The 21,089-nt window shown below is 38.5% G+C and overlaps 1 protein-coding gene across 4 annotated transcripts in view; it reads right to left on the reverse strand.

Moving 5' to 3' along the window:
* The window catches only part of CFAP54 (cilia and flagella associated protein 54), a 318,455-nt gene that overhangs the window by 272,705 nt on the left and 24,661 nt on the right, over positions 1 to 21,089 (reverse strand). For 3 of the 4 annotated variants that reach the window (XM_010340325.3, XM_074402388.1, XM_074402387.1), the window contains exons 6-11: positions 17,449 to 17,592; positions 14,217 to 14,330; positions 13,992 to 14,093; positions 8,837 to 9,035; positions 1,114 to 1,295; positions 861 to 1,026 (exon numbers count right to left, since the gene is read on the reverse strand). In XM_010340325.3, coding sequence (XP_010338627.2) covers positions 861 to 1,026; positions 1,114 to 1,295; positions 8,837 to 9,035; positions 13,992 to 14,093; positions 14,217 to 14,330; positions 17,449 to 17,592 — 907 coding nt within the window. Of the gene's footprint in view, positions 1 to 860; positions 1,027 to 1,113; positions 1,296 to 8,836; positions 9,036 to 13,991; positions 14,094 to 14,216; positions 14,331 to 17,448; positions 17,593 to 21,089 lie in introns of those variants that run through there. The other variant, XM_074402389.1, reaches the window with a different exon arrangement.

Genomic DNA, 21,089 nt, shown 5'->3' on the forward strand with positions numbered 1-21,089 from the left:
AAGAGGCAGAGGTTCTGGTGAGCCAAGATCGTGCTATTGCACTCCAACCTGGGCAAAGAGCAAGACTCTATCTCAAAAGAAAAAAAAAAGAAAAAGAAAACTAATCTTATTGGCTCTAATCCAACTAAAATAGACTATTATTACCATAAATCCAATATCTATATGCTAACTATGTCCAAAAAGAATCTTAGCTTATAATATTAAAATGCATGTAAAATATGGTAGTTGAATGAAAAATAAAAATATTGATTCAGAAATCACTAGAAGACATATTTATCATTATGTGGTACAAATTACATACTGTAACTGATAAACCATGCAATGCCTTAAGAACATGACAAAACATTAAAAACCTGGAATTAAATAGTTCCCACTGATGAAAAAGTAGACACTGCAGATTTTCAATTACACACAGTAATTTTTAGAATTTGAAAAGTCCTAGAATGGCAAACACTGCATGCTGGGAAGACAGAGGAGATTACCAAAGTTTCCCTTCCTAACATGAGCTGATGACTCTGTCCTCTGATTCACTGCCTTACTGGCCTCCCTCTTATCCCACTAAGCCAGCAGGTAGGTGGAACCTCATTCTCCTACTCAAAACTGTCACTCAGAATATAATCTAGCATCCTTACAAAGCCCAGGAACCACATCACCTAGCACTCAGCTACTTCTTTAACCTTGTCACCGCCCACACTCAGTCACACATGCCCCCATGCCATTCCTGCAACCACCAAGCACACTCCTGTCTCAGGGCCTTGTACCTCTTGCTCCCTTTGCCTTCAACGTTCTTTCTCTCACCTCATCTATAAAGAGCATATTTCATCAAACTATCTTAATTTTTTGAACAGACAAATACTCACCATGAACAGCAATTTTTTTTAAATAAATTTGAGCCGCCTCTCCTTCTCTATAGTTTTCCAAAGGATAGATCAAACCTTTGTTTCTCTTTATGTTGATTAGTGGTTCCATTGCAATCAGAAGAGTTAAATCCTTCTCTGCTTTCTTTGACTCTAGATCATCCTGCCTCTTGGAGAAGTATATCCCACATGTTAGTAAGTAATTCAATGTCATTTAAACAAAACAAAACTAGAAGGATGATTTTGCATATAGTACCTGGAGAAAATAAATAAGATGTGCAGCAGAAGATTCAAATAAACTCCACTCCTCATAAGTAAAAGCTAATTTTATAAACTTCACAGCAGCATCCACAGAAATAACATCTTTTCTTTCTATCACAAGTTCCAGAAGAGACCTTTTTGGAAAATCAAGCATTCCATCTGCACCAGTATTTGACACTAGAAAAGGAAGAAGAGAGTTTTGAATATCATTTGTTCAAATAAATATTTATTAAATATTCACTATAGACACTTTCAGGAAACAGGAAAACACAATCCCTGCTTTTATAGGGTTTATCCTCTCTCTAGTGGGGTAAACAAGAAATCTTAGTGGGCAAATACAGGGTGGTGCTTTGGGGACAAATAGGAAGGGCTCCAACACAGATCTGGGGAGGGAGGGCAGTTAGGGAAGGATACTCAGGGGAAAGATAACGGAATCTCAAACACAGAGAATGAGCAATAGTTCCTAGATATCGATTGGAAACTTGGGAAAGAGATCTATAATGATGATATACCTTTTAGAATCATCATTATTTATCCACAGTAAATAGTACATTCAGCTGTGGGCCATGTATAGCTACCTCGCACAGAGTAAGGAACACCATCATTTAAGAGAAGCGCAGAGGGAGTAAAGGCTGCCAAGGTGAGTGGTTAGAGAGAAAGTAGTAGTCAACAGTAACATACACCACAGAAAGTAAAGAAGGAAAGGACTAGCCAGGCTTATCAGCATGCACCTACAGTCCCTGTTACTCAGCAGGCTGAGGCAGGAGGATAATTTGAGCTCAGGAGTTTGAGTCCAGCACATAGCAAGACCCCACAACGAAAAGAAAAGAAAAGAAAAGAAAAGAAAAGCAAGAAGGAAGGAAGGAAGAGGGAGGGAGGGAGGAAAGACGGAGAAAGGAGGAAGGAGGAAGGAGGAAGGGGGAGGGGGAAGAGTAACTGGAAGTGACCCCTGGATTGAGCAATAAGGTAGTTCATGACATTCTCAGTAGAGTGCTAGGGACTGCCTGATGTACACGTAGAAAGAAAATACTTAGAAACAGTGAAAACAGACAATTCCTTCAATAAATCTGCTGTGCCAAGAAGAAGACCTATAGGAAGAAGAAAGAGAACATGGACGCCCAATCACGGTGGCTTACATCTGTAATCCCAGCACTTTGGGAGGCCAAGGCAGGTGAATCCCTTGAGCCCAAGAGTTTGAGACCATCCTGGGCAACATGGAGAAACCCTGACTCTACAAAAAATACAAAAATTAGCCACATGTGGTAGCACATGCCTATAGTCAGAGCTACTCAGGAGGCTGAGGTGGGAGGATCACTAGAGCTCAGGAGGTCCAGGTTGCAGTGAGCCATGATCACACCACTGCACTCCAGCCTGGGCAACAGAACAAGACCCTGTCTCAAAAAATATATATAAAGGACACAATATAAAGGGACCACTTGGACACTTGGAAGAATTAGACTTAAAGACACAAAGAGAAACTTCCCCTCCATTTAAATGAGAAATGGTGGGAAAAGACAGATATGCATGAGGGTAAATTTAGGGGTTTGGGTGAAGGAAGTCAAGGAAATTTTTATCTAAAACTTGTATTTTTCTTGGCAAGAGAAGAGCCCAAACTGTGGCACCAGCGGTTTCCTGCATTGAGATGAGCATTCACACACAGGCACCCACATGTGCACACACACACACGAAACTCTCCTAGAGGCACAGGAGCTAACTCTAGGCTTTCCTTCCTCCTCCCCAGTGGACACCGTAACCAAGGCAGCTGATTGTTCCCAGAAGAAAAGCTCAAGGGAAAAGAAAATTGAAAGCAAAAACACCTTGAAAGAAAAAACACAAATGAAGCATCCTTTGCCACAAGAAGCAGGAAACGGAGCAGCATGAAAAAGAACGTAAGTGAAAGTGTTCTCTCAGAAAATGAAAGAGGATATCAGAAACATGAAGCAAGAACAATTGCTGTGAAAAAGAACCAAGTGGATTCAAGGTATTAAGTATATCATTGTTGACAGCTGGGTGTAATGGCTCACACCTGTAATCCCAGCACTTTGGGAGGCCAAGGCAGGCAGATCACCTGAGGTCAGGAGTTTGAGACCAGCCTGGACAACATGGTGGAACCCCATCTCTACTAAAAATACGAAATATTAGCCCAGAGTGATGGTGCACACCTGTAATTACAGCTACTCAGGAGGCTGAGGCAGGAGAATCACTTGAACCCAGGAGGTGGAGGCTGCAGTGAGACAAGATCATGCCACTACACTCCAGCCTGGGCAACACAGCGAAACTCTGTCTCAAAAAAACAAACAAAAAAGTATATCATTGTTGAAACAAATAATTAAATAGATGAACAGAAGAGCAGAACAGAGAGAATCAAAGATCAAATTTGTGACCTGAAAAATCAGATAGAGAAAGCTTCCCAGAAGGCAATAGAAAGGAATAAAGACATGAAAAGAATAAAATAAATAAGACATGGAGGATGAACATCTATCCTGTTAACATCTGTCTAATGGCATCTTCAATGCCTTGAAGGATTTTTTTTTAAATAATGAATATAAGAAAAGAAATTTAAAAGTAACATGAAAAAAATCAAAGAAAGATATAAGACCTCAAAGTATCTGCTGGATTACTAAACCCACTCCTAGATCCAGTATAATAAAATGTAAGAATGTCATAAGAAAGAGAAAATTGTAAAAGATATATCTACAAAACAACAAGATTTAAACTGACGTTAGACTTCTCAACAGAAACACTGTTTATGTAAGACTATGAAGAAATCGCATCAAAATCTTAAAGAAACTTGTAAATAAACTATTATATCCAGCCAAACTACTTCAAAATTCTTAGTTTGCATTTGAGCAAAAAGAAATGAATTTAGAAAGAAGCAATGAAAAATGGGAAGTAATGATGAGGAGAAAAAAATCTTAATAAAGGTATTTTCTGTCTTAAAAAACAATGACCAGGAATCGTATTCAGAACATAAAAAGAGCTCTGAAAGCTCAAGAGAAATAATTAACAATCCAATTAGAAAATGAACAAAAGACACTAGAGAAAAAGAGAGTATACAGATAGCAAATAAACACATGAAAAACTATTTAACATCTTTAGCCATCAGGGAAATGCAAATTAAAGTCACGGTGGGATGTTACTATATACCTATCAGAATGGCTAAAATAAGAGAGTAATGATACACCAAATTCTGTCAAGGATGTTCAAAAACTGGATCATTCACACATGGCTGGTGGAAGGATAGTACAGTCACCCTGGAGAATAGTATGACAGTTTCTCACAAAACTAAATATAAACTTATCACATAACCAATCCAGCAATTGCACTGTTGAGCATTTTATTCCAGAGAAATGAAAACAGTGTTTCTGTTGAGAAGTCTAATGTCAGTTTAAATCTTGTTGTATTATAGATGTATCTTTCACAATTTTCTCTTTCTTATGACATTCTTACATTTTATTATACTGGATCTAGGGGTGGGTTTAGTAATCCAGCAGATACTTTAAGGTCTTATATCTTTCTGTGATTTTTTTCATGTTACTTTTAAATTTCTTTCCTTATATTAATTAAAACAAAAAATCCTTTCACATTAAAAACTCGTACTCCCTGAACGTGCCCCATCTCGTCTGATCTTGGAAGCTAAGCAGGGTCAGGCCTGGTTAGTACTTGGATGGGAGACCACCAGGGACTGCCAGGTGCTGTACGCTTAAATAAACAAATAAATCACTTGTACCCAACTGTTCATAGCAGCTTCATTTCTAACAGCCAAAAACTGGAAACAATTCAAATGTCCTTCAAAGGGTAAGTAAACAAACTAGTTTATTCATACCATAAAATACTACTCAGCAGTAACAAATGAACTTTTTTTTTTGAGACAGAGTCTTGTTCTGTGGCTCAGGCTGGAGTACAGTAGTGTGATCTCCATTCACTGCAACCTCCGACTCAAATGATTGGGTTCAAATGATTCTCCTGCCTCAGCCTCCCAAGTAGCTGGGACTACAGACATGTGCCATCACACCAGGCTAATATTTGTATTTTTAGTAGAGACAAAGCTTCGCCATGTTAGCCAAGCTGGTCTTCAATTCCTAGGCTCAACGAATCCACCCACCTTGGCCTCCCAAAGGGCTAGGGTTACAGGTGTGAGCCACTGCACCTGGCCAAGTGACTAATACACACAACCTGAATACATCTCAAGAGAATTATGCTGAGTGAAAAAACAGACAACACAGATACAGCCACCTAATATATTACTAAGGGATACTGCAGCCAATGAAAGGAAGTTATCTTCAATAAATGATGCTGTATCAACTGAATATACACAAAAAGTAAATAAATCTTGATCTCTACCTCTTATCAACAAAAAAGAGCTAATTTCTAATTACAGACCTCATGTGAGGGGTAAAACAATAAAACTTATGGGAGAAAACATATGAAAATATATTTACCACATTGGGGTAGCTGAGACTTCTAAATCATGACACACAAAGGATCAACTATATAGGATATACTGAAAAGTTGAACTACATTAAAATTAAGAATTTCTGTTCCCCAATACTTATCATTAAGAGAATGAAAAGGCAAGCTGCCAAGTAAGAAAAGATATTTGCAATACATATATTCAATAAAGGACTTATATCAAGAATATACAAAGAATTCCTACAAATGTACAGAAGAAAAGAACAAAAAGTTAAAATAGGCACCTCAAAAAATAGGATATCCAATGGTGAAAAAAATGTAGGAAAAGATTTTTAAGTTTATTAGTCATCAGAGAAATTTAAGTTTATAATGCAACACCATTGAATTCACACCAAAATGGACAAAATGAGAAAGACAGATAATACTAAGTGTCAGAGAGAATTTGGAGTAATGGAACCCTCATAAAATGTGAATGGGTGTGCAAATTGAAAAAAAAAAACACTTTGTAAAACCGTATCTGATAAAGCAAAATAGGAATATCCCATGCTCTTGCAATTCCACACCGGCAGAAATGCATAGATTTTTAACACATCTCTCTGAGTAATTTAAAAAACAAAAAGGCAAAAACTATCAGTAGGGATAGAGAAGATCTAACCACATGATTTACCAACTTAACTTAATCAACACATACATAAAGCAATGCAACTAACAACAACAAAAAATACATAGTCTTTCAAGTACATACAGGCTATTTACCAAAGCTGGTTATTTGCCAGGCCATAAAGCCTACCTTAACAAATGTTCACAGTTCCAAATAATACAAAATATCTTCTCTGTCCATAGTATAATTGACATAAAAATCAGTAACCAAAAGATAATTAGAAACCCCCCCTTATTTTTATGCAGAACCTATATATCAAAGAATAAATCACACAGCAAGTTAGAAAATATTCTTAATCAAACAGTAATGAAGATATAACAAAACTTCAGGTACATAGCTAAAGCTGATTTGGAATAAATGTCTTAATATGCATTTAATGCAAATAATAACAAATTCTAAAAATTAATGATCTAAGCTTCCAAGTCAATAAGTTTTTTAAATCAGTAAAGCAAACCCAAGAAAGTACAATAAAGAAAGTATGAAGAGCAGAAATCAATAATATGGAAAACAGATATACAATAGGGAAGATCAACAAAGTCAAGTATTGTTTCTTTGCAGAGACTAATGAAATTGGTGGGGCCCTGGTGAAATTGATGAAATAAGAGAGAAGGCAAACTGACCAATATTAGAGTAAAAAAGAGAACATCATACAAATTCTACACACATTAAAAAGATCATGATGAACTACTCTATATCCTTAATGAAAATTTTAAGTCCAGGCGCCGTGGCTTACGCCTATAATCCAAGCACTTTGGGAGGCCAAGGCAGGTGGATCACATGAGATCAGGAGTTTCAGACCAGCCTGGCCAACATGGTGAAACCCCATCTCTACTAAAAACACAAAATTAGCCGGGCGTGGTGGTTGCGCCTGTAATCCCAGCTACTTGGGAGAATGAGGCAGGAGAATCACTTCAACTGGGGAGGTGGAGGTTGCAGTGAGCAGAGATCACACCATTATACTCCAGCCTGGGCAAAAAGAGCAATACTCTTTACTCAAAAAAAAAAAAAATTAATATTAGACAAAACAGAAAATTTTTTTTAAAAATACAATTTACCAAAATGATAGGTTTTTTTTAAAGAATGAAAGAAAACCTAAAAAATTTTATATCTATGGAGGAAATTGGATTCATCATTTAAAATATTCTCACACAAAAAATTCCAGGTACAGATGGCTTCACCAGAAAATTCAACCAAACATTTATGAAAAAATAACACCAATATGACACAAGCATTTACAGATAATGGAGAAAGAGGGCATACTTCTCAACTCATTTTATGAGACCAACATGACGTTGTGAGCAAAACTTAAAAAGAACATTATAAGAAAGAAAAACCTCTCCCATCAACAGGGAGCAGAAACATTAAACATTAGCAAACAAATCAAGCAGTATATCAAAAAGCTGATCCTTATTTCCAAATTAGGTTTATTCCAAAAATATATGGTGGTTAAAAATTAGAGGCTGGGCGCGATGGCTCACACCTGTAATCCCAGCACTTTGGGAGGCTGAGGTGGGCGAATCACGAGGTCAGGAGTTCAAGACCAGCCTGGCCAACATAGCAAAATGCCGTCTCTACTAAAAATACAAAAAATTAGTGGACATCTGTAATGCCAGCTACTCAGAAGGCTGAGGCAGGAAAATCACTTGAACCCAGGAGGCGGAGGTTGCAGTGAGCCAAGAAAGCACCACTGCACTCTAGCCTGGGAGACAGTTTGAGACTCTGTCTCAAAAAAAAAAAAGAAAAAAACTAGACAAACAGTATGTATAGTCAACCACATTAACAGAAATAAATGAGAAAGTCATCTGATCAACTCAGTAAATCTCAACAAATTCAGAGAAAGTTTTGGCTAAAATTCAACTATTCAAGATTAAAAACAGAAAACTCTTAGCAAACCAGGAATAAAAGAAAATTCTGTGGTCTGCAAAAGGGTATCTATAAAAATTATTCAGTAAATATCTCAAATAATGGCAAAATCTGAGGGAAAAAATGAGACAAGAGAGTCTGCTGTCACCACTTCTTCCCATGTATAATTATTGGAGATCCTAGCCAGTGCAATAATCAAGAAATGCAAGAAAGGAGAAATTAAAAGATTAAGGATTGGAAAGAAATAAGTCAGTATTCATAGATGACTGTATGTATTTAAAAGTCCCCCCAAAATCTACTATTACATTATTTGAAATATCAATTGACCTCAGCAAGGTTGCTGAATTCAAGATCAACATAAATTATATCGGCTGGGCACAGTGGCTCACACCTGTAATTTGAGCACTTTGGGAGGCTGAGGTGGGTGGATTGCTTGTGCCCCAAAGATCAAGACCAGATTGGGAAACATGGGGAAACCGTGTCTCCACCCAAAATACAAAAATTAGACAGGCACGGTGGTATGCAACTGTAGTCCCAGCTATTTGGGAAGCTAAGGTAGGAGGATTGCTTGAGCCCAGGAGGTTGAGGCTGCAGGGAGCCATGATCACACATCGTACTCCAGCCTGGGTGACAAGAGAACTTATCTCAAAAACAAACCAAAAAACACACACACACACAATATAAATTGTATCGGTTTCCTATGTATGGACTACCATGCTACAACTTTTGTTACTCATGTCTATCATTCTAACATAACACAGTATCTTAACATCTTATTTACTTATCAATAGTTGTTTTCCTGCCATAAACAATTCTGAAACAACATCATGAATCTCCACTTCATCTGTAACAATGGGTCCAGTTTGCAGTATTCGCCTATTTGAATCAGAAAGAGCTTCCAACACAGCCAGAAACCGGGATGCAGTGCTATCAAACATCTCATCCAGTAGCCGCTCTGTGACAGTACGTGGCCATGAAAACTGAAATTAAGAAAAAAAGTTCAGTCCATTTGTTAAAGCTATTATACTGTGAGTGCAGTGGTTCACGCCTGTAATTCCAATACTTTGGGAGGCCAAGGCAGAAGGATCACTTGACCCAAGGAGCTCGAGACCACCTGGGCAACACAGTGAGACCCCCGTCTCAACAAAAAATTTAAAAATTGGCCAGGCATGTTGCAATGTGCTTGTAGTCCCAGCTACTTGGGAGGCTGAGGTGGGAGGATCACCGGAGCCTAGGGAGGTAGAGGCTGCAGTGAGCAAAGATTACGCCACTGCACTCCAGCCTGGGTGACAGAGTGAGACCTTGTCTTGGCGGCGGGGGGAGGGAAAAAAGCTGTTATAAGGTAAAGAAAAGTAAGGCATGCTTAATCAATGCTAAAATAGAAGGCATTTGGTCTAACAATGAGATACCTGCTTCTATGGTTTTCAGTTTTTGATGTAATGGCAGATTTCATTAGAGTTATATCATGCTGCCATTACATCAAAGACTTAGCTATTTCGTCACATGCTAGTGTTTCCAAGGCAGCACTGAAAGGTTATTATGGTTTGTTTATTAAGCAAGCATCAATCTCTCTATGTTTTATCATATCTTCATTACAGCCGTAAGGAACTGATATTCAAACTTTGGCTGCCTAAGAATCACTCACGGGTGCTTTGTAGATTCACAACCAGATTTCCAGAGATTTTGTGTGTCTGGGTAGGACACTTTTAATAAGCACTGCAGGATATTCTCATGCAGAAGGTCCTCAAGTCAAAATATGGAACAATATTTAGTAGTATAAAGAATGTGGTTTATGGTAATTAATTCTAAGAAAGAATTGATCAGCTTTATACTAACAGGCTAGTTTAGAACCTGCTGTGAGTTCCCAGTCATTCTGCTTTGTACTGGCCCAAAATGACTGCACTTCCTCTAGATGCCTTCCTGCCATGCTTCATTCTTCTCTCCATCAAATGTTCTCTGCATTTAGTTTGCCAGTAAATAAGAACCATAGTTCTAGTTGGCCTTTCTAGAATCCTTACCCAGCTGGAAGATACCCCCATTATTCCCTTGCTTTTATTTCTCTTCTTAGGGCAAAGTCAAAAAGGCAGAAAAACAACAGCAGGAATAAAGTTGCCTTGAACTACTTTCCCGCAGACACTAGCTTCCTACTCATAAGCTTCTGTGCCTTTTCAACCCATAGGTCAACTGATATGTTAAAAAACCTCAATAAAATTTGAACTTCATGCCCTGCCTTGTCTTTTCTTACAAAGGTAAGGGCTTTTCCTAAGATTTTTATTGTACGTTGAAACAGAGTTTTAAAAATACATATTGAAAAGGCATAATTAACTTTATAATAATTAGAAATATTCAAAATAAAATGGTAAAACCCAAGTGGATAAAAGAATGAAGTCACTTCTAAAAACATCATAGAAAAAATAGCAAAAAGAATGGAATATTTATCAAAGCTGTGAATAAAATATTAAGTAAAAGATTTTAAAATATAAATATTTAAAAGATCTATAAAAAAGAATTAAAGCTAAAGCAATAAGAAAACCAATGGATTGTCAAGTATGAAAAGCAATATAATAACATCTCTAAAAACAATCTCATTCAAGTATATATTAAAAATTAAAATCCCTAGTAGATAGATGGTCAAAGGCTGTGAAAAATAACCCACACAATGAAGGAAATATAAAGAGGAAACACAAATATAAGGAAAAGCTGGCTCAAAGACACAAAGTTAAAATGGCAAGCCATCTTATAAAAACTGAATTAGAAAAAAAAATTAAGCAAATGATAATATCAAAATGATAACAGCTTGTGGTAAATTTGGTACTTTCAAGTTATCACCTTGAAAATAGGAATACTCATTTTGGAAATCAATTTGGCAATACATATCAAGAGAAAGAAAGTGTTTATGTCCTTTGATTCCATAATTCTTCACCTGGAATTTTATCCGCAGGAAATAAAAGAAAGAAAAAAAATAGGCATGTCTGAAGATGTGGATGATGTCACTACCTATAATAGCAAAAAAAAAAAAAAAAAAAAAAAACTGAAAGAACTAAAAAAATAACGATAACATATTAGACAAATTATGACACATATACTGCATAGGATATATTCTATTATTTTAAAATGTCAGTATGAATAAGAATCTGAATGGTATAACCATACAGTCTGGTTTCATCTCTAAATACTATGGTATCCATGACATGTATTCTAGGAGATGTGTTATGCTAATTTCCCAACATCACATGCCTATTCCTAGTCAAGCTCTATTTATCACTGACCCCCAACGAATTTTGCCTACTCTGGCTTCTAAGCTATGAGCATGCTCTGAGCCTTCACTTGGAATGTTTTTGTCCCTGTCTAGCCAAATTCTGCCCATTATTCCAAAGCTGCTCAAAAAGCCAGGACTGCAATTTAGCATTTCTACATTCCACTATACTCGAAACCACAGTAGACATTCAATACATGGTTGCTGAATGACTAAATAATAAACAATGTTATAATAACAATAAATAATAAACAATGATAGCTAATATTTACTGAGGACCTACTTACTATTTGCCAGGAACACTCTGGGGGTTTTATTAAATGTAACTCATTTAATCCTCACCGTTATCATTATTTCTTTCTTATTAAAAGAATCTTTTGAGAGTCAGAATGATTTACTGTTGTGTTAACAACTTACATACAAACCCAGAAATGTTTTAGAAAATTGGTTTAATGCATATTGAAGTTAATTTATTTGGTAGAAACATAAAATTATTTCATACACAGAAAACAGGACATTCTGCAAAATATGCCAAGGTATTATAGGATGACATTATAAAAAGGATGTGGTGACTAGTCTCTGAAACAACTAATCACTAAACAAATACAATTTTTTCTTAAAAAAAAAAAAACACCAGAACTTTTCATACAATTATCTTAAAGGAAATCAGATACAAATGAGTTTTTAATGTAAATTTATCTGGAATTTTAAATATTTTTCTTTGAAAATGTATTTTGTTTTGCTACCAAGATAACTATAAGTCCTAAAAATATTCTAAGTAACAATAATCTTGCAACTTTGGATATTTAAACTTGGTTGCTCAGAGAAAAAATCCTGGTGGGAAAAAAAAAACATTGTTCCCTGCTCTCTTACAAAGACTACAGCATCACTACTTAACGATACCAGATGTAGACAGCAGCTTAAAAGCTTACCCAAGGAACTGCCTATAACTTAATTAATATACTTGCCAATCAATATACTGTTGGTTAGTAAGGGATATAGCTTGAAGGGGATGTATAAAATGTACCTGTGGGCTTAGTAGTCAATATTGTCACATGAAGTAGTAATGGAAAGTTACTATGACCAAAAGCTATTTGTATTTATATATAATAATTCATTTAAAAGAAAGAAAAAGAATTACTCCTACATGTATTAAGAAGAAATGAGGGCCGGCACAGTGGTTCACACCTGTAATCCCGGCACTTTGGGAAGCCAGGGAGGGTGGATCTCCTGAGGTCAGGAGTTCTAGACCAACCTGGCCAACATAGTGAAATCCTGTCTCTACTAAAAATACAAAAATTAGCTGGGCGTGGTGGCGCCTGCCTGTAATCTCAGCTACTTGGGAGGCTGAGGCAGGAGAATCCCTTGAACCCAGGAGGCGGAGGTTGCAGTGAGCCAAGATCCCACCACTGCACTCCAGCCTGGGAGACAGAGTGAGAGTCTGTCTGAAAAAACAAAACAAAACAAAAAAGAAACAGAAGAAGAAATGAGGAAAGAGAGAAGCAGTGATTAGGGTAGCAGCCAAGCACTGGATTTAGAGATGCAGGTGCTGGTTCTGGTTCTGCTCGCAGCTGCCTTTGTAACCTTGAGCCAGTCATTTAACCACTGCAGGCTTTATTTTCCCATCTGCAATATAAAAGGACTGAACCGAGTGATTTCCAAATCCTTTCCAGATTCTGAGATTTCATCCACCTCTTCTGTAAGAAACTACTCATCTCCTTCCCCGGATTCATTTTCAGTCCCCACAGGGAAGCTCACAGAAGAGGGTGCATATCTATCTAAAACAGTCAGGGAGAGCTTCAAAACGATATAGAACTGGGCCCTGGGGGATACTGAGAATCAGGAAGGCAAAGGGAAGAAGAAGAAGAAAAAGACAAGAGGAAGAAAAAGGGCAGAGGGCTCCACAGCGTAACTTTGCCTACTCCCTGCCCTGTGATAATCTTTACTACTGCTTGCCAAATATGCTTGCGGTTGGGAGGGGCTGTGTGACTGGTGATGACATGTGAAAAGAAGAGATTTGTGTCACTTCCATGCTGAGTATCACTGCCCAAGCAAGGTCTCCAGAGCTAACCCCTCTGGCCAAATGACCAGCAATTTTTGAAATGAAGGCTGCTCTTCAGCTTGGCCCCAGGCAGCTTTTGTAAGGCAGAGCCCCTGATAACGAAAATAACATATGACTCCAGTGGGCAATAAATTGTTGTTTTAAGCCACCTGAGGCATGGGGGTTGTTTGTTGCTACTGGATAACCTAGTTCCTGACACTCCCAAGGGTGAAACCTCAGGCTTTTGACAAAAGGTGCCTCCATCCTCTCTGCAGCTTCAAAGCCTGCTCGCCTGCTCAGCTAACCCTAAGCGGTCAAAGACAAAGGCATGTGCAGAACCACTCAGAAGCCTATTCATTTGCAAGAGCCAGTTCATTGAAACCTTTCACAGGCTCCTCTTCAGCCTCTTGTCCTTTAGGGTTGCAAAACTGGGATTGTGCTAGGACACAAAAGCTTTGAAAAAGAGATGAAGTGAGGCTATGTGCAAACTGGAAAAACATTATTCTCTCTACTTACCCATTGGTGCAGAGAATCGAGAGCAGAATTTAATAATGAGTGACTAGGCTTGAAAGATACAGAAGCATACTACAAATACACTACAAAAAGAGTCTTAAAGAGAGAAGACAGGTTTAGACTTACAGTTTGTACTTCCTTTAGGTTAATTCTTATCTTGGGTCTAAAGAGAGATTTGCTTTTTCTTCTAGATTCAAAGACTCCTCTTTTGAAGATCATCACTGCCATCTGCCTCAAAAAGAAGAATTATACATGAAGCAACAGTGAGATGCACTTCCCAACTACTAATATTAAGTATTTAATAAGCTGTAGAGTGTAGTAAATTTCATTTATTTCATGAAACTTTTATACCTTTATTGTGGCCTCTCTAAAGTATCTTCTCGATTCTTCCTGGAATTTTGAGGAACTCATTAATTCCAGTTGCCTTAACTCATCAATTTTACCCAGAGCACGCCGAGCAAATGCCTACATGCAATTAAAATAAATTTAATTCATAAGTCAGAATATAGTGATTAAAACGTATAAAGACAATGTTTTGTTCTCCTAGGCATTTGATTTAATCTGTGAATTAAGCTCTAAGGTTAACGCTGACTCCTTTTATCCAGTCTATCATTTTCTTTAAGAACCATTAAAGTCTTTAATAAATTGTGAGATATGGTAACTTTATGAATTATGAATTTTTCTTTTTGAGACAGAGTCTTGCTTTGTTGCCCAGGCTGGAGTGCAGTGGCATGATCTCGGCTCACAGCAACCTCCGCCTCCCGGGCTCAAGTAACTCTTTTGCCTCAGCCTCCCCAGTACCTGGGACTACAGGTGCATGCCACCACGCCCAGCTAATTTTTGGGTTTTGTTTTGTTTTGTTTTTTCAGTAGAGACAGGGTTTCACCATATTGGCCAGGCTGGTCTCACACTCCTGATCTCATGATCCACCCACCTCAGTTTCCCAGAGTGCTGGGATTACAGGTGCGAGCCACCGTGCCCAGCCTAAAAAGTAAGGAAAGCTGAAATATGACTTAAACAGTAGCTCTCCATACAGATTATCACTTCTTGGCATTGCATGGCCTTATGTGCACACACACACCCCACACATACATGTCCTCAGGTGCTCTTCTCAATTCCTAACCTTCCTATCATGACATGCCGTATTATCTACTTAACTGTTGACACTGACCACCAAACTGTGACTTCCTAAAAGGACCTTACTCATTATCGTGTCTCCAACACCCCGCACACTGTATTTTATAAATATCTGAAGAAGGAATGAAGAAGGGAGGCTTTCTTATTTAATCATATCACCATTATTATAATCCTCGAGATAACACAAGAGTTCAAAGGAGTTATTAAGAGCTCAGTAACAAGAGTTCATGTCCCTATTTCACCATTTCTTTGAAATATTTCATTCATTATTTATAATTTTTAATGCAGATGCTTCTAGACCAACCACAGTATCAACATATATGAAGGGTTACATTTTCCAATAAGGAAAAATTCCAATAGGAATCAAATGGCCCAACTCTATAAAAGTTTCATTCCATAATAATTTTAATAGCTATAGAACAAAAGATACCAACACTGGTACACTGAAGTTAACTATATGCATACGAGGAGTTGTTTTTCTGGAATCCTTGAGCTACACAAGTATTCCATTAAGACTGAATTAGGCTATTCCTCTGCCTATGTGCCATCAGCATCTAACCCTTCAGAATTAGTTCATGCAGGAAAAACTAAATGGAACTGTAAATTAGCCAGATTATTTATTTATGGCTGTTAACAAGCTATGAACAGGCACATGCACAGCCACGAAGGCAGCCCTAAACAAGACTTCAGGCAAAGAGGTTGACTAGAGCAGAAACCCAGCTTACACCCCACATACCAAACCAGGTACCCTTGTGCAGGAATGTGTTGACCCAAAGGAAGGGGTGCTTATTTCTCATTCTCACCAAGGCCCCATCCACAGACTAAGCCAGGTACCATGTGCTGTAGAGAAGGTGCCCTTTTAAACTTTACACAGGAGCACTCTATAGGCCAATAGAAGCTCTGAAGTTTATATATACATATGTATGCGTGTGTGTGTGTGTGTGTGTGTGTGTTTGTATACATTACATATATATATATATATATATATATTTTGAGACCATGTTTCACTCTTGTCGCCCAGACTGGAATGCAATGGTGCGATCTCGGCTCACTGCAACCTCAGCCTCCTGGGTTCCTGCCTCAGCCTCCTGAGTAGCTGGCACTACAAGTGACCACGACCATGCCTGGCTAATTTTTGTATATTTAGTAGAGACAGGATTTCGCCACGTTGGCCAGGCTGGTCTCGAACTCCTGACCGCAGGTGAGCCACCCACCTTAGTCTCTGAAAGCGCCGAGATTACAGGTGTGAGCCATCATGCCCAGCCTGAATTTAGGTTATATTTCAATCCAGAAAGATATGAAAAAAGGAAAAACAAAAAACAGAGTACATTAAATGGTGGTTAAAAGGCGTATTCGATTAGCTGGGCACAGTGGTGTGCATCTGTAGTCCCAGCTACTCCAGAGGCTGAGGCTGCAGTGAGCCATAATCATACCACTGCACTCCAGCCTGGGCAACAGAGCAAGATGAAAGAAAGAAAGAAAGAAAAGAAGAAAATAAAAGAAAGAAAGAAAGAGTATTAAATGGTAGTTAGCAGAGAAAAGCAAGCCAAGAGTGTAGTAAGTGATAAGGAACACAAAACTAAACCAGGAAGGAAGGTGGCTTGAATCCAAGAACGAAATGAGAATGGAAAGACAGCAGATAGAAGTTTTTGAGATCTATTGCACAGCATGGTGATTACAGTAAACAATAACATACTGCATATTTCAAAATTGCTAATGAATAGATTTTAAGTGTTCTCACTATAAGAAAAGGGCATGTGAGAAGATGAACATGTTAATTAGCTTGATATAATCATTCCACAATGTATACATTCAACAAAACATCACATTGTACCTCATAAGTATATACGATTATTGTCATTTAAAAATAAAAATCTTGATTTTAAAAAATTCTAGAAATCTTACTCAGAAATGGAGCAAAGAAGGTGAAAGTCAATAGAGAATAAAGGAGAGAGCAGCAAGGAGGGCAAGAGAGAAATGGAATGGAAAAGGCAAGCAAATGTGTGCAAAGCCTTGAACTTTTGTCTTGGCTTCATTTCAATTCTTTGGTTGGGTTTGCTTTTCCCCTTGCAGGCATCTAAGGAAGAAAATGCTGGATATACTGTATTTTAAAATACTGAGCCCGGGAACAGTGGCTCACGCCTGTAATCCTAGCATTTTGAGAGGCCAAGGCAGGCAGATCACCTGAGGTCAGGAGTTTGAGAACAGCCTGGCCAACATGGCAAAACCCTATCGCTACTAAAAATACAAAATTTAGCTAGACATGGGTAGCACATGACTGTAATCCCAGCTATTCAGGAGGCTGAGGCAGGAGAAATGCTCGAACGTGGAAGGCAGAGGTTGCAGTGAGAGAAGATTGCATCACTGCACTCCAGCCTGGGAGACAGAGCGAGACTCCATCTCAAAAAAAAAAAACTTGACTCCTCAGTGTTAAAAAGCAGCATACCTCTCCGTGAATCCCGGCTTGGCAATCATAGCAGCATTGGCAAACAGCTGTGTAGAGAGTAGCCCGCCACGTCAAGTATCTGAGCGACAGAAGTGGGACCGAGGACTCCATACACGTGCTGGCCCACAGGAGATACTCTAAGGCCTGCAAAGCAAAGGACAACATTGGATTTGGTTTCATTTTAAGTTAATAATGATGACTATATTAAATATAATCAAATTCTAAGTTGTGAGCACAGGTTGCTGATTACTTAAACCAAAAATACCATAAACAAAGTGTCAAGAAAAAACAAGCATTTAAAAAGTAAAAGATAATTTAAAGAACTCAAAATCTCAAATAAGCCAATGTCTTAGAATGTCTTCCAAACATGGAGTGCAATGGCACAATCATGGCTTACTGCAACCTCCACCTCCTGGGTTCGTTATTCTTTCAGTAAGCCATGATTGTGCCTCAGTCTCCCAAGTAGCTGGAACTACAGGTGGGTACCACCATACCCGGCTAATTTTTGTATTAAAGAGAAAGGGTTTCACCATGTTGGCTAAGCTGGTCTTGAACTCCTGACCTCAAGTGATCCACCTGCCTCAGCCTCCCAAAGTGTTGGAATTACAAGCATGAGCCACTGCACCCAGGCTGTCTTATTATACACCTCTTTGCTCATTTTTTTATTAATATGTATCATGTCAACAGTAGTTTAGGAACTAACTCCAATGATACAATTGTCATTTGATGGAACTAGTATATTACAATGAAGATTAGCTGGTATAGGAGGTAAGGAAATGAAAAAGGCTTACAGCCTAGGGCCTGCGATGCTTAGTAGAAATTGTCCAAGATTAGAATCAAATAAACCTGGATTTCAGTTCCAATCTTACTATCTAGTGGCTGGATCATTTTATCTCTTTAGATTTCAATTTCCTCATCTGTAAAATGGGTATTTTTTCACATCCCAATAGTGTTATTTCAGAGAAAGAGACAATGGACATGATATGGTAGGAAAATACTTCTATAATCTAAAATAAAATCCACCTTGATAGACCTCCAGTGCATTGGTCCTCATGCTTTCCAGAACAGCACAAAGAAATCCAAAACTCACTTCTAAATTATAGCTGTCCGCGCAGGCGCAGTAGCTCACGCCTATAATCCCAGCACTTTGGGAGGCCAAGGTGGGCGGATCGCAGGGTCAAGAGACAGAGACCATCCTGACCAACACGGTGAAACCCCTTCTTTACTAAAAATACAAAAATTAGTTGGGCATGGTGGTGCATGTCTGTAATCCCAGCTACTCGGGAGTCTGAGGCAGGAGAATCGCTTGATCCCAGAGGCGGAGGTTAAAGTGAGCCAAGATCATACCACTGCACTCCAGCCTGGTGACAGAGTGAGACTCCATCTCAAAAAAAGAAAAAGAAAAAACTACAGCCATCCAGGAATCTAAAAACACCTATGCAGCCCGCCCTCTCCCTCAGCTTCCTTGTCCAGGTAAACATTCCCAAGTACTTCCATCCCTCACGGACCCACACTGCGCTTCTCCACCACGACTGGCCTTCTGTGGTTTTGCCCCAGGTTGCCAGTGTCCTTCCAGGATGTATGGCTAGACCGCAGTACAGTGAACACTTTCAGTCCCTGGCTGTGGACACTGTACCTCTATCAAATCAACCACCACTTTGAGAAAGGTGCTGTTACTTCCTCTATCTTACTTAATAGATAAGGAAGTCGAGGCTGAGAAAAGTTACTTTGCTCAAGGTCACACATCTAGTCAGAGATGTCCTGAGGCCAGGGCCACCCGAGGCTGACTCTGCTGAGGCTGATTCATTGCTGTTCCTGTTGTTGCTCCCATGGCTATTGTTGTTTGCTGGTCTGGCCACTTTGTGAACTGAAATGAAATGAACAACCACCAAAAACCCTTGAATTTTCCTCACATTTGCTGCTCCCTAACAATCTCTATTTCCTATTTTTGCATTTGGATTGTTGAGGTTTGGGTTCAGTGGTATATCAGGAAGCCATGTATAAATTTCAACTTTAAATTCACATCTTTCTAAAATCCCTCAGGACTCTTGGTATTAGAAATTTCACATTTCAAAATAAAAATAGCTTCAGTTAACAGTTGTTCACACTGTATTTGATTTGTTTATAGAAAATCAAAGTTTTTTTGTGCCAGAAGGGATCTTAAAAGTAACCTAGCTTGACTCCATGTGGCTAAATTCATTCTAAGCAAAAGAGCTGGGGCTGAAACTCAGATCTTTGAACTCCCAAGTACAGTGTTCTTTCCACTACAGAAAGGAGCCTTGACCAAGGGGAGAAGCTCACCATAAAGCACTCAGGGTTCTGAAAACCTAGCTTTCAAGTTTAAACAGGAAAAGCCATTTTCAAAATATGACTCAATTTATAGCATTTTTTTCCTTACCATTAAAAACTACAAATAATTGCTTCTATTTATTAAAAAATGTAACAGGATGCATCAGGACTATCTTCTTCACAGGGATATCATTTGAAAAGTCAAATGATTACCATAACCAAAATACAGCCCCAGTAAGAGTATATTGTAGGTGCTGAGTAGGAAACATACCTACGATTAATCAGCTCAGCCACAGGATGGTGCTGCAGCCTCATTTATATCAGCTTACATCATTTAAGGAAAATGACAAGCAATTTCAAGGTCACGACTTTGAAGTTTATGTAATGGTATGTGAAATAATTTGACAGTAACTGTTCAAGCCACGTACGTTGTCAAACTATTTCACTTTCATAGCTAAAATGAAACAGAAATCAATCATTTCTTAGAATGGATTCTAGATGTATTCTTTAATGTTTGCTGCATACTATACTATAGTTTCAAATGCCACCGAAGAAACTGAATTATTCCGTAAACAAAAGCAAAACAGTCATATGTCTTCAGGGAAAGAGGTTTCAGAAATCTGACCCCTCTATTGCCTAAGCTTATGCTGGTGCTTAGGTGTTTCTCACCTGGGGAAGAGCCCTGGTTAGTTTTGGTCTTCGGGATATCTTTGGGAAGACAGGGTTATATCAGAAAATATCAACCCCTTCCCTGCAACTTCTCCATTTGAGTACGTAAACCAAAACAGAATGGGTCATGACAGGATTCCATTTAGTCAGTAGACATGCATTATTCTAATGGTACAGGGTGACACTGGCCCTGGTCTCAGTACATCTCTGACTAGATGTATGACCTTGAGCAAAGTAACTTTTCTCAGCCTCAGCTTCCTTACCTATTAAGTAAGATAGAGGAAGTAACAGCACCTTTCTCAAAGTGGTGGTGTGAAGATTAAATGAGATAATAAATGGAAGTACTTACAAGCATACTTGATGACAGTAGGCATTCATTCAACCAATGTTAATGATGGTGATGCTAGTGCCCACCTCATAAGCCCTTCACAGGACCTAACACACAGTACAGATTTAATAAGAGTAACAAAAGCTAGTCATCATGCCTAGACCCTTTATCAACAAGAGTTTAGACAGCATGAGGAGCCCAGATCTATTTCTCCCTCCATCTTATGCTATAACATAAGTTATAGTGAACTCTAAAGTCACTACAGTAATCAAATTCCTGGGACCCAGATCTCAAACCGAGGGAGGGGGAAGGGCGGGGGGGCACCTCCAAGGGCTTGTCTCCATTAAATGGACCC

Source organism: Saimiri boliviensis, chromosome 7, assembly GCF_048565385.1.
Source record: "Saimiri boliviensis isolate mSaiBol1 chromosome 7, mSaiBol1.pri, whole genome shotgun sequence".
NCBI classification, from domain to species: domain Eukaryota; kingdom Metazoa; phylum Chordata; class Mammalia; order Primates; family Cebidae; genus Saimiri; species Saimiri boliviensis.